The sequence below is a fragment of the Oncorhynchus gorbuscha genome, linkage group LG01 (assembly GCF_021184085.1).
Source record: "Oncorhynchus gorbuscha isolate QuinsamMale2020 ecotype Even-year linkage group LG01, OgorEven_v1.0, whole genome shotgun sequence".
Lineage (NCBI taxonomy): Eukaryota > Metazoa > Chordata > Actinopteri > Salmoniformes > Salmonidae > Oncorhynchus > Oncorhynchus gorbuscha.
This window is the reverse complement of record NC_060173.1, coordinates 23476037-23488689: the sequence shown is the minus strand read 5'-3', so window position 1 is coordinate 23488689 and position 12653 is coordinate 23476037. Positions and strand designations below refer to the sequence as shown.

The following is a 12653-nucleotide window of genomic DNA, read 5'->3' as shown; positions in this document are numbered from 1 at the left end:
TGACCTTTGCATATGTAAAACAAATATGTAAAACTATTTTTGATATAGTAGCCTTCCTTATCTGGAAATGTATGGTTGGGGATAGATCTTTGACATAGTGATTGAGGTTTGTAAACTGAGCACCAGGGTGCAGTGTTGCTTCAATGATAAGCAGCCCACAACTACAGTCAAATGTACCAACAACACTCTCCCTCAATCCCACACATATCAACAGTGCCCCATATCAGGATGATTTACAGTTAAATTAGAAATATTCTATGTCCCAATTATCTCTCCTTCCTCCTAAAGTGTGTGATAGTTTACTTCCCTTTACTGACTAATATGGTGGAACATCCCACTAGCCCAAGCCTCCACCAATCCAATGCTTTTAAATTTGTCTGAAGTAACCTAGTGAACAAGTGTACACTTTAGGAGAAAGGCAATATTATTGGGATGCAGCCATGGCTATCTATTGCATAGGGCTATCAATCAGTTTAGGGACATTTTCTGTTGTTGCACATACATGTTGACAATATGGTATGTGAAAAAAAAAAGCTTGGCGCTTGTAACGCCAGGGTAGTGGGTTCGATCCCCGGGACCACCCATACGTAGAATGTATGCACACATGACTGTAAGTCTTCTTTGGATAAAAGCGTCTGCTAAATGGCATAGTTTTTTTTTTTTTTTGGTATGTGCATGTCTCTCTCTTTCTCTATCTCCCTCTCTCTACTCCTCTATCTATATGTCTATCTCCCTCTCTCTACTCCTCTATCTATATGTCTATCTCCCTCTCTCTACTCCTCTATCTATATGTCTATCTCCCTCTCTCTACTCCTCTATCTATATGTCTATCCCCCTCTCTCTACTCCTCTATCTATATGTCTATCTCCCTCTCTCTACTCCTCTATCTATATGTCTATCCCCCTCTCTCTACTCCTCTATCTATATGTCTATCCCCCTCTCTCTACTCCTCTATCTATATGTCTATCTCCCTCTCTCTACTCCTCTATCTATATGTCTATCTCCCTCTCTCTACTCCTCTATCTATATGTCTATCTCCCTCTCTCTACTCCTCTATCTATATGTCTATCTCCCTCTCTCTATCCTCTATCTATATGTCTATCTCCCTCTCTCTACTCCTCTATCTATATGTCTATCTCCTCTCTCTACTCCTCTATCTATATGTCTATCCCCCTCTCTCTACTCCTCTATCTATATGTCTATCCCCCTCTCTCTACTCCTCTATCTATATGTCTATCTCCCTCTCTCTACTCCTCTATCTATATGTCTATCCCCCTCTCTCTACTCCTCTATCTATATGTCTATCTCCCTCTCTCTACTCCTCTATCTATATGTCTATCTCCCTCTCTCTACTCCTCTATCTATATGTCTATCTCCCTCTCTCTACTCCTCTATCTATATGTCTATCTCCCTCTCTCTACTCCTCTATCTATATGTCTATCCCCCTCTCTCTACTCCTCTATCTATATGTCTATCTCCCTCTCTCTACTCCTCTATCTATATGTCTATCCCCCTCTCTCTACTCCTCTATCTATATGTCTATCTCCCTCTCTCTACTCCTCTATCTATATGTCTATCTCCGTCTCTCTACTCCTCTATCTATATGTCTATCTCCCTCTCTCTACTCCTCTATCTATATGTCTATCCCCCTCTCTCTACTCCTCTATCTATATGTCTATCCCCCTCTCTACTCCTCTATCTATATGTCTATCTCCCTCTCTCTACTCCTCTATCTATATGTCTATCTCCCTCTCTCTACTCCTCTATCTATATGTCTATCTCCCTCTCTCTACTCCTCTATCTATATGTCTATCTCCCTCTCTCTACTCCTCTATCTATATGTCTATCCCCCTCTCTCTACTCCTCTATCTATATGTCTATCCCCCTCTCTCTACTCTATCTATATGTCTATCTCCCTCTCTCTACTCCTCTATCTATATGTCTATCCCCCTCTCTCTACTCCTCTATCTATATGTCTATCTCCCTCTCTCTACTCCTATATCTATATGTCTATCTCCCTCTCTCTATCTATCTATATGTCTATCTCCCTCTCTCTACTCCTCTATCTATATGTCTATCCCCCTCTCTCTACTCCTCTATCTATATGTCTATCTCCCTCTCTCTACTCCTCTATCTATATGTCTATCTCCTCTCTCTACTCCTCTATCTATATGTCTATCTCCCTCTCTCTACTCCTCTATCTATATGTCTATCTCCCTCTCTACTCCTCTATCTATATGTCTATCTCCCTCTCTCTACTCCTCTATCTATATGTCTATCTCCCTCTCTCTACCTCTATCTATATGTCTATCTCCCTCTCTCTACTCCTCTATCTATATGTCTATCTCCCTCTCTCTACTCCTCTATCTATATGTCTATCTCCCTCTCTCTACTCCTCTATCTATATGTCTATCCCCCTCTCTCTACTCCTCTATCTATATGTCTATCTCCCTCTCTCTACTCCTCTATCTATATGTCTATCTCCCTCTCTCTACTCCTCTATCTATATGTCTATCCCCCTATCCTCTATCTATATGTCTATCCCCCTCTCTCTACTCCTCTATCTATATGTCTATCTCCCTCTCTCTACTCCTCTATCTATATGTCTATCTCCCTCTCTCTACTCCTCTATCTATATGTCTATCTCCCTCTCTCTACTCCTCTATCTATATGTCTATCTCCCTCTCTCTACTCCTCTATCTATATATCTATCTTCCTCTCTCTACTCCTCTATCTATACATCTATCCCCCCCTCTCCCCTCCTCTATCTATATGTCTATCTCCCTCTCAAACACATTCCGTTTTTGTGTGCCTGTTACACTTTTCAGCCTGTCGGAGGCTCAATCCACACACAGACATCTTTCTCGCTCTCTCTGATTGTGATCAAGCCTTGGTCAATAAAATGATGCATCTTTAATAGTCAATGATGCAGTATAATGTCTGACCTTGGCAAGGAAATCAGATGTCTACTTTTCAATGAGCTCTAGCTATCTCCTTGTAAGGGACCACAGAGAGAGATACATTATGCATGTCATCCATTATTGATGGCCTTGAGTCATGTTACCATTATTGCTGTCAGAACAAATGCCTAAGGGACTTTGCTATCCATAGCATGACACATTATGTGGATAATCACATTATCCAGTTTATCCAATCCATTACAGTCAGATCATTAGCCTTGAATTTTGAAATCGTGGTCAAGTTACAGCATGTGAAAGGACTGCTTCATTTATGAAGGTATAGTTTCAAATAGTACGTTTTCTAAAAATAAATTAAATTAGATGGATTTGAAGAGAACATAATTATATAGATATTTCATATCCACTCCCCATTTGTGCTATACATTGAATTGAGTGGCCTGGTGTAAATTAAATTGTATGATGAGGTGGTCCTAATTCAAAATTTATCTCACTGCTCGAGTTATGCCGAGTGTATTGGCCGTTTGAAGAACATAGCCCCGCCTCCAGCTACCAGGATCTTACTGCGTAAAACACAGACCACTGTAGCTGCTCTATGTGCTATGATGGAAACACTTCGAAGTTTCAGTTCGGATTGAGAAATATCAACTTGATTCGTTTCCACTGAAGGCAACGGGATAAAATATTGACACGTCAAAATACATCGCAGTCGGGCTTTAATTGCGTTTATTTCATTGCATTGGGCGACGTTGTGAGACATTTTGAGCCATTCATTCCAAAGTCCTCTTTACAGTATGAGGTGCAGTTATGGCAAGCAGTAGTAAGAAGTCAGTGGCGAGGACCCTGGAGGATCTGACGCTTGATTCGGGTTATGGTGGAGCAGCGGACTCCTTTAGGTCTTCCAGTGCTTCACTGTGCTGTTCCGAGGCACATATACCTTATGCGCATGGGGGGAATTTTTGGCATTTAACCGACTCCATGCACAGTCGCCACAACAGCCTGGACACGGTCAACACAGTCTTGGTCGAAGACTCCGATATCCTGGATTGCTCCGGCCAGTGCGCTAAACTACCCGAGCTCGAGGACGTGCCATGGAGCCTCGGGGAAGTAGAGAGCGCACTGAACAAGGACGAAGAGTTGAGGCTGGGGGTCGTGTCACAGGAGATCCTGGCTAGGCTCTCGGTCCTCATAAGCCGCGCACTCGTGAGGGTCGCCAAGGAAGCGCAGCGCCTGAGTTTGCGCTATGCCAAATGCACCAAATACGAGATTCAGAGTGCCATAAAGGTTGTCATGTCTTGGACAGTCTCTGTGAACTGCATCACCGCCGCACTCAGTGCCTTGTCTATGTACAACATGAGCACCGAGGACAAGTTCAGCCGCGGAAAGTCACTCAGATGCGGACTCATTTTCAACGTGGGGAAGTTCTTCAGGTGGATGGTGGACAGCCGAGTTGCGGTGAGGATCCACGAGCACGCTGCCATCTACCTAACAGCGTGCATGGAGAGTCTTTTCCGAGAGGTGTACGCACGCGCACTGCGCAGCGCACTTGTGGAGAAAGATAATGGGATCCCTAAGTTCACTGTTGAGTCCCTCGAACAGGCCATCAACAACGATTCGGAGTTATGGGGGTTCCTGCAGCAGTATCAATACCTCATTTGTGGGAAGAATGCAAGTGGTAAGTTGTGTGTACATGACTAGTTCTGTGAAGCATCTACTCAGTGCGTAATTCTAACGAATTCGTCATAATTGTGCCCAAAACATGGTGATGTGGTTTCTTATCACCATCTGTAGTAATGTCATTATCAAGTTAGGAGTTCACTTTCTCATACTACAACATTTCTCGATGGACAGGGAGAAATAATCATGACTTCACACATCCCATCTGAATTAGACCATGTATTTTTTCCTGTGTCTGACATGGCAGGATCATCCTGGGTCCTGGGTAACCTCTTTATTGAGTTACTGTATTCAATATGTTGATGTATGAGCACAGAGAATGGCCCCTTCTGCCACTGCCATCAATGGGCATGGTTTATTTATGATAATGGGAGAGAGTGGGGAGAGGGAGCACCTAAACCCTCTGGGCTATGATCCATCTATTAAATAGATGACATTCTCAAGAGTTCTTCTTCAGTGTTGTGGTACTGTGAATGCATGATACATTGAAGCAGGCTATAATTCATCGGGGGAATATCTTGTGGATTTGTGTTCATGTCTTTAGCTTCTCATTCTTATTTACATTTACATTTAAGTCATTTAGCAGACGCTCTTATCCAGAGCGACTTACAAATTGGCATTTATCTCATTGCTGTGCAATACAGCTTTCAAACCTAAAAAAGGGCATTTAAATGTAAGCTCTTACCTTCAGACTTCTCCATTGCTCATCCATACAGCAATACATTTAATCAGTTATAACCTAATAACCTAATGTAATAATACGGTCATGTAATAGCAGGCTGTATTACCTCTGTGGTAGATGCACTTAAAGTGCTGCTGTGGCTCCATACTCCTACAGGTTTATGTAATACAGAGCCCCAGGACACGTGTTAAGTGTTATCATGCGTTATTTTGAGTGATGTGAATGGGACTGAGTTGAAAACACAGAGGAGAAGTCCCTACTGATGCTGTGTTAAAGACAGCTAAGGGGCAGGAGAAAGAGGACATGTCAAATGGCTCACACAATGGTCAGAAGGTGGTGGCTCCTAAAGCCAAACAATTTTTACATTGCACATTGTCACACCTATTGCAATGGCGACAAGAGAAGGCCTTAACTGTGGCCTAACTGTAGAAGGTCATGACTTTCACAGCATTCTCATTTCCAATCTGTAACGATTTATCAATTATCTCAGTGCTGGTTGGCCTTTTCACCCCATCCCAACCTCAACCCCTTTATATCGTTCCAGCCATTCTTTCTCTGCCAAGTAGGAGTAGGCTAATTGAGGTGATTTTTCAGTATTATGGTCATGTCCGCTCCTCTCTCAGACTCAAGCGTTGCATATCTTTATAGCATCTCTGTTGCAACCAGAGCTATTTTCTTTCGCTGGTGCTTTTCATAAATATAACTCCAAATTTATTGAGGTTTTTAAATCTCCCTGTATGACTCCTCCTCCCGCTCCCGCTCCCCTCTTCATCCATCCTCTTCTCCCTGAAGCCCTGGAGTAGCCCCCTTTGCTGGCAGCGTGGGCTACTTGGCCAGAGAGAGTGTATTTGTCCTACAAGTTGGAGGTCAGAACACATATTTTGCAAGTGTAATTGTTATAGGGTCCAGAGTTTCTCCTGACCATGTGATCTGACCAGGGAAAACTCTGGGCCTTATAGGCTAAGGTCCCAGAGGTCCTCGTCAGGTCATGTGGTTAGTAAATACTACTAGAACCTAGTTTAAGTTAACGCCTAACTTTTCAAATGTCAAAGACCAAGAGAGCAGCATGTTATATCTAAAGAAAACAAACTATCATTCATTGGAAAGAGCTGTTATTATACAATCCTCTACATTCCCCACTTTCCGGTGTGAAGTAAAGGCATATTAATGTACTGTATGTGGTGAGCATTTCAAGTCATGGAAACCATTGGAACACAACAGGGTCCATTACCTCGACCACACACTGCTTCTGCTTAGACGACACTCTTCCTCCTATTCCTTCCCCCTGTTCTCACGTATACTGTAGCTACTAGCGGTTCTCCGTTGGCACATCAGGCATATGGTAACCCTGGCTCACCCCTCCCACACACCCGGGGGTTCATTTTAGCAGCTACTACCTCAGTATTCTGCTCAGGTGTTGGGTTCCCCTCTCTGCCTTTGGTATCCTGTCAAGACAGGAAGCTTGTTCGGTGGTGGAATTGCAGTGGCAGCCCCCGCAAGCTCAAGGCAGGGGTTGCTTGTAATTTCCCTTAGTGCATGTCACAAAAAATGTATCGAGAAACAGGACACTGATGCCAAGGGGTTTCTACCACCTGAGGATGACTCATAATCACACCTTGGCTGTGAGATGTCATGACTTTAGTGATGCACCTTTTCAAGTCTGGGCAGATGTTATGGAGATAGATGGTAGCTGGGAGGAGGGTCTCACCTCGTGTGGTAGAACCCTCTCCCATGGCATTTGACCCTTCACACAGCTCCCACTCCATCAAACGGTGACGTCCAAGTACAGAAATGCTTTGCAGAGTACATAGCTCTTAGAGATGCAGGAAAATACAGCACTAGAATGAATAGCCTTCTGGGAATGGCAATCAAAAATGGACATTTAAGCAGCAAAAATCTAAATATATTTTCCTCCATAATTGTATTTTTATTTTGCTGCATGCAGCGCAACTTAGACACCTGAGGCTTACTTCATTTAGGCTTAAGTTAATATGATGTTTTATGTCAGTATGATATGCTGTGTCCGAGTGTGTGTCTCTAGAGTCTATGAAGACTGCAGCTGTGAGAGAATGTGTAGGTTGAAGTTCCATTCAGGGGGTTCCATTCAGGCCAGGGCTCCTTTGTGCCTCATCCAGTGTTTCCCTGTGAGGTCGGTGCCTGGCGGCTGGTGCCCACAGTATGACATGTGCTGTGGTAAGCATTGTGGCCCACCAGGAATGACAGCGGTCTGCTGTGGTACCAGCAGTTTCCAGACCCTGTAATGTCTGGGGCCGGGATATCTGTGGCAGATAAAAACACACACATACACAAATTCATACACGCACACGCATAAAGAGTACACACACACACACACACACACACACACACACACACACACACACACACACACACACACACACACACACACACACACACACACACACACACACACACACACACACACACACACACACACACACACACACACTGTCTCAAACACACACACTGTCTCACACACACACTGTCTCACACACAGTCACACACACGTTATGTTATTCTATCCTCATGGGGACCTAAAATACATTTCCATACAAAATCCTATTTTCCCTAACCCCTAAACCTAACCTTAACCCATAACCCAAACCCTAAACCTAACTCCTAACCCTAAACCTAAACCTAACCACTAATCCCTTACCCTAATTGTAACCCTAACCCTAAACCTAACCCCTAAGCTTAAAATAGCATTTGCCCTCATGTTTTACTATCCCTGTGGGGACTTTTGTGGATTTTAGTTCCCCACGAGGGTAGAATAACCAACACACACACACACACACACACACACACACACACACACACACACACACACACACACACACACACACACACACACACACACACACACACACACACACACACACACACACACACACACACACACACACACACACACACACACACACACACACACACACACACCCCTTGCAATTACAGAGCCGAACTGGGTTTAATAATGAGGAGCCGGGGCAGGCAATGTTAATGTTAGATGGTGTGTGGCAGTGATTTCACAGGCATTTGAGGCGAGGAGGGATTCCTGCCAACTTTACCTCATATGATCAAGCACTACGACGTGATCAAAACCAGGCAACTCCCCACCCAGGACCCAAGGTGGAGATTGATTGTGTTTCTGAAGTTTATCTTCAACATTAGGCCTTAGAGGCCTAAGAGGATTTCTGAAAAACATTTAGCTGTCTTCCTTTCTCATCCACTGCTGCGCATGATGACACATGTAGCTGGCAGACTGGCACTAAGTACTGTCACTTTGCACCAGAAAGACAGAAACTGAGCATCAACACCATTGTATCCAAGAAGAGCTTGGAAATATAATCCTATGAAAAACCTGCAGTCTGCAGTGCTGTACCAGCAAGCAAGTGCATGCAATAGGGAGACTACAATAGTTATCCGGCAGGGATCTGAGACATCGGGGTGAATCCTAACTTCCAAATGTATGTAGCCTCCCATTGATATCACTACATGACTAAGTAAACATTTTATTTAAGTGGAAATTAGGATTCAACCCATAGTGAATGGCTCATGGTGTGTGGAAAATCTGGAATTTTTGTAAAGAGGCTTTGGCATGAGGAAGTTAACAACAGATCAGTACTTCTGAATTTAGGTGGACAAAGACAGTCTACAAGTTTCAACATGTGGATTAGTCAGACAAAACTGTGTGTCACACAATCATTCTCTATAGCCTTGCTACTAGTGATTACTTCTCTTACTGTAGCTTGGAGGCACAATCTAGTTCAGCATGCAGTATTTGGGTTGAACATTTGTTCTGGATGAAAATGTATTAAATCAACTAGCATTAGTTTATATATGATTTTGTTTTTCATTATGTATTTGCATAATTCAAAATGAATATAGCCAACAATAGAATTTGATTTGTAATTTGTTGTCATTTACTACAATGCTGCAAAAGGCTTATTGTCAGTGACAATGTGTATTTCACCTTGCTGCTGCCTATGGGAAGGATAATAGCTCAAATTGACTCAGCCAGTGTGGCATGTCGGGGCAAGACATGATAGGTGAACTATGAATAATGGTCTCTCTGTCTTTCTCTTTCTCTCTCTCTCTCTTCCCATTGTCTTTTCTCTGCTATGTTTATGTTTCCCTCAGCCGACACCAGATTTAGTCAAATAAAGCCTCTAATCTGGTCAAAGATCAACATCAGGGTCTTTCTATAAATAAAGGGGCCAATGTGTGACTTCAGGGTAAAACAAAATAATGGTTTGATATACATTTAAATATTCTTGCAGCTTCACATGTGTAGTTACAGGATTAAGAGTCTAGATAGACACAATGAGACCGTAACTCTTAGCAACAACAAAACATCTACATCATTCAAAATGTCACATGAAATATGGACATTGAATGTTTCTTTGTCATGCCAAGTTGCCAGGTCTGAACTTCTCTATCATTTATAGCCATGCTAATCCTTCCAGAAGAATGAAGAAGATAAACAACAGCATTTCTATATATTTTTTAAATAGTTAATATAATCATTTAATACAATAATATAATACAATGGTTTCTGTCAACAAAGTCACTGACAATAATAAATACCAAGAATTAAATCATTATAATCAGTAAACTCTTCAAGCAGTGTGTGTGTGTGTGTGTGTGTGTGTGTGTGTGTGTGTGTGTGTGTGTGTGTGTGTGTGTGTGTGTGTGTGTGTGTGTGTGTGTGTGTGTGTGTGTGTGTGTGTGTGTGTGTGTGTGTGTGTGTGTGTGTGTGTGTGTGAAAACTAGACATCACATTCTTGCCTCCTATGTCCTTGTTTCCTCCACTCCTTGCCTCTCCTTGAAAGTGCATTGGAGACAGTGGGGAGGAACCTTCCCTCCTCTCCCTCAATGTGCTTTGAGAGGGAGGTGAGGGATGGAGGAAACAAAGGGAGAATCTCAATTGCATTTCCTTCATTTCCTTCTTATCCAATGGGTTTTGAGAATGAGACGAGGAGAGAGGATGCAGCAAATCAAGGAAATGCTATTGAGGACAGAGGAAGCAAGTATTTGACAGCTATTAACCATTTTTGACAGTGCCAGACTGACTGACTGACAATCTGAGCCATAAAACCCATGGTGTGTCCAGAAACATCCCCTAGCCCCTACTGCACAGAGTCTAGACACTTGTGGAGATCTGAGCAGGATTGATAGGTAGTGACATAGTGAGTGCTCCACCTTACCCTCTGAAAGTCTTTGTGCAATTTTGGCAGTATTGCTTACACCTGTCCAGTTTTCTCAGATCTCCACAAGTGTCTGTGGGTAAGACTAGGGGTTGTTTCTGGACAGGACCCCACAACCATTCAGGTGTGTGGTGGACCTACAGCACGACACTTGAGGTATTGGATGGATGTTTCATTACATTGCTATACACACACAGATTTGCACAGGTGTAAGTTGGACACACCCACATCACCCCATCAGGCTGATCAGACAGGTTTGAGTAGCTGGAGACCTGCTGCAAACAGTTAAAGGATATATTTACATGTCTACTATTCACACCTGTGCTTCATTCCAGCTAGTTAGATGTGCAACCACCGACTAACTATAGTTAAAGCATATCTCTAGTCTAGCAATAGATACGATTGTTTTGACTGTATAGCATCAATTAACAAGATATTTTATTGATTTATTTAGCCTTTATTTAACTAGGCAAGTCAGTTAAGAACAAATTCTTAATTACAATGACGGCCTAGGAACAGTTCTTGTTCTTAACTGCCTTTGACGGCCTAGGAACAGTTCTTGTTCTTAACTGCCTTTGACGGCCTAGGAACAGTTCTTGTTCTTAACTGCCTTTGAAGGCCTAGGAACAGTTCTTGTTCTTAACTGCCTTTGACGGCCTAGGAACAGTGAGTTAACTGCCTTTGACGGCCTAGGAACAGTGAGTTAACTGCCTTGTTCAGGGGCAGAATGACAGACCTTGGGATTTGATCTAGCAACATTTCAGTTACTGGCCCAACGCTCTAACCACTAGGCTACCTGCCGCCACTGCCTCCCCAGATTACCAATGGTTAGCTAGGTAGCTCGGAATTATCAGTCAGCTAACCATTTACAGTAACAGCAGTTCATTAATAAGTTAATACACAGTAAATCTTATGCAGAAATGTAGAAATCTTACCTTATCTTGGAACTGTGGCACGGTATGAGCAGAAATGACTGAATAGATTTATAGAATGGAGTTGGAAGGGTGACCTACTTTGAAAGGACAGGAAGAGTTGGCTGTGCACTTGGTCAGGCATTCCACATTTAACCCCAACCACATTTGAACATCAAACTATCAAGTAGTTTTTTTGGGGGGGATTTCTATTGAAAAAGGAATAAACAGGCAGTTTTCATGTTCCCGATTGCTCAGTTTTAACTTGGAAAACAAAAGATCAAAAAACATACACAGGCCGTAATCTTATCTTAAGAATCTTGATTTAATGTTGTCCGGGAAGATGGCTAATTATCTTGAGCGTCATAACAACCGACACCAAAATGCTCTGTCAATCCTCCAGACCAACATTCATTCCAGCCCTTTGACAGCGTGCAGTATCACACTCTTTAACACTCGACTGTCATTCAGAAAATCCTTTCCTGAATCAGCTGATGTTGCCTGATAATGTCCCCGTGAAACTAAACAGCTAGACATCAAACGCGCATCAAACAACTATTATGTGTAATTATTGAAAAAAAAACCCGTTAATGACAGTATCGATTTTTGTTTTATTACTCATATTAAAGTTACTCTTTCTGTTTGAAGCATTGTATTTTGCAATCACATACATTATTTTGGATCAATGTGTAATTCAATTGATAAATGCCTAGTATATTATATACCAAGAAGAACATTTATCATAAATGTAAGTAAAGAAAGGTAGTGTTTAAAGTCACCCGATTTTTGTCAAATCTGTGAAGACTCCAAGCGTGAGAAACATTTTCATACATTTTTGTACTGGTCCCCCTTAGGAATCGAACCCACAACCCTGGCCTTTCACATGCTGTTGTGCAAATGGAATAGACAACAGGTGGAAATTATAGGCAATTAGCAAGACACCTCCAATAAAGGAGTGGTTCTGCAGGTGGCAACAACAGACCACTTCTCCGTTCCTATACTTCCTGGCTGATGTTTTGGTCACTTTTGAATGCTGGCAGTGCTTTCACTCTAGTGTCCAGAGCATGGAGGCGCTACCAGGAGACAGGCCAGTACATCAGGAGACGTGGAGGAGACCGTAGGGAGGCAAAAACCCAGCAGCAGGGCCGCTACCTCCGCCTTTGTGCAAGGAGGAGCAGGAGGAGCACTGCCAGAGCCATGCAAAAGACCTCCAGCAGGCCACAAATGTGCATGTTTCTGCTCA

At 42.8% G+C, this 12653-nt stretch overlaps 1 protein-coding gene across 2 annotated transcripts in view; it reads left to right on the top strand.

Annotated features, from left to right (window-relative positions):
- Positions 1–3496: 3496 nt before the first annotated feature.
- Positions 3497–12653, top strand: part of LOC124034955 (ankyrin repeat and BTB/POZ domain-containing protein BTBD11-B-like) — a 103772-nt gene continuing 94615 nt past the window's right edge. For both annotated transcript variants that reach the window (XM_046348354.1, XM_046348348.1), the window contains exon 1: positions 3497–4593. In XM_046348354.1, coding sequence (XP_046204310.1) covers positions 3726–4593 — 868 coding nt within the window. In that variant the 5' untranslated portion in view covers positions 3497–3725. The remainder of the gene's footprint in view (positions 4594–12653) is intronic.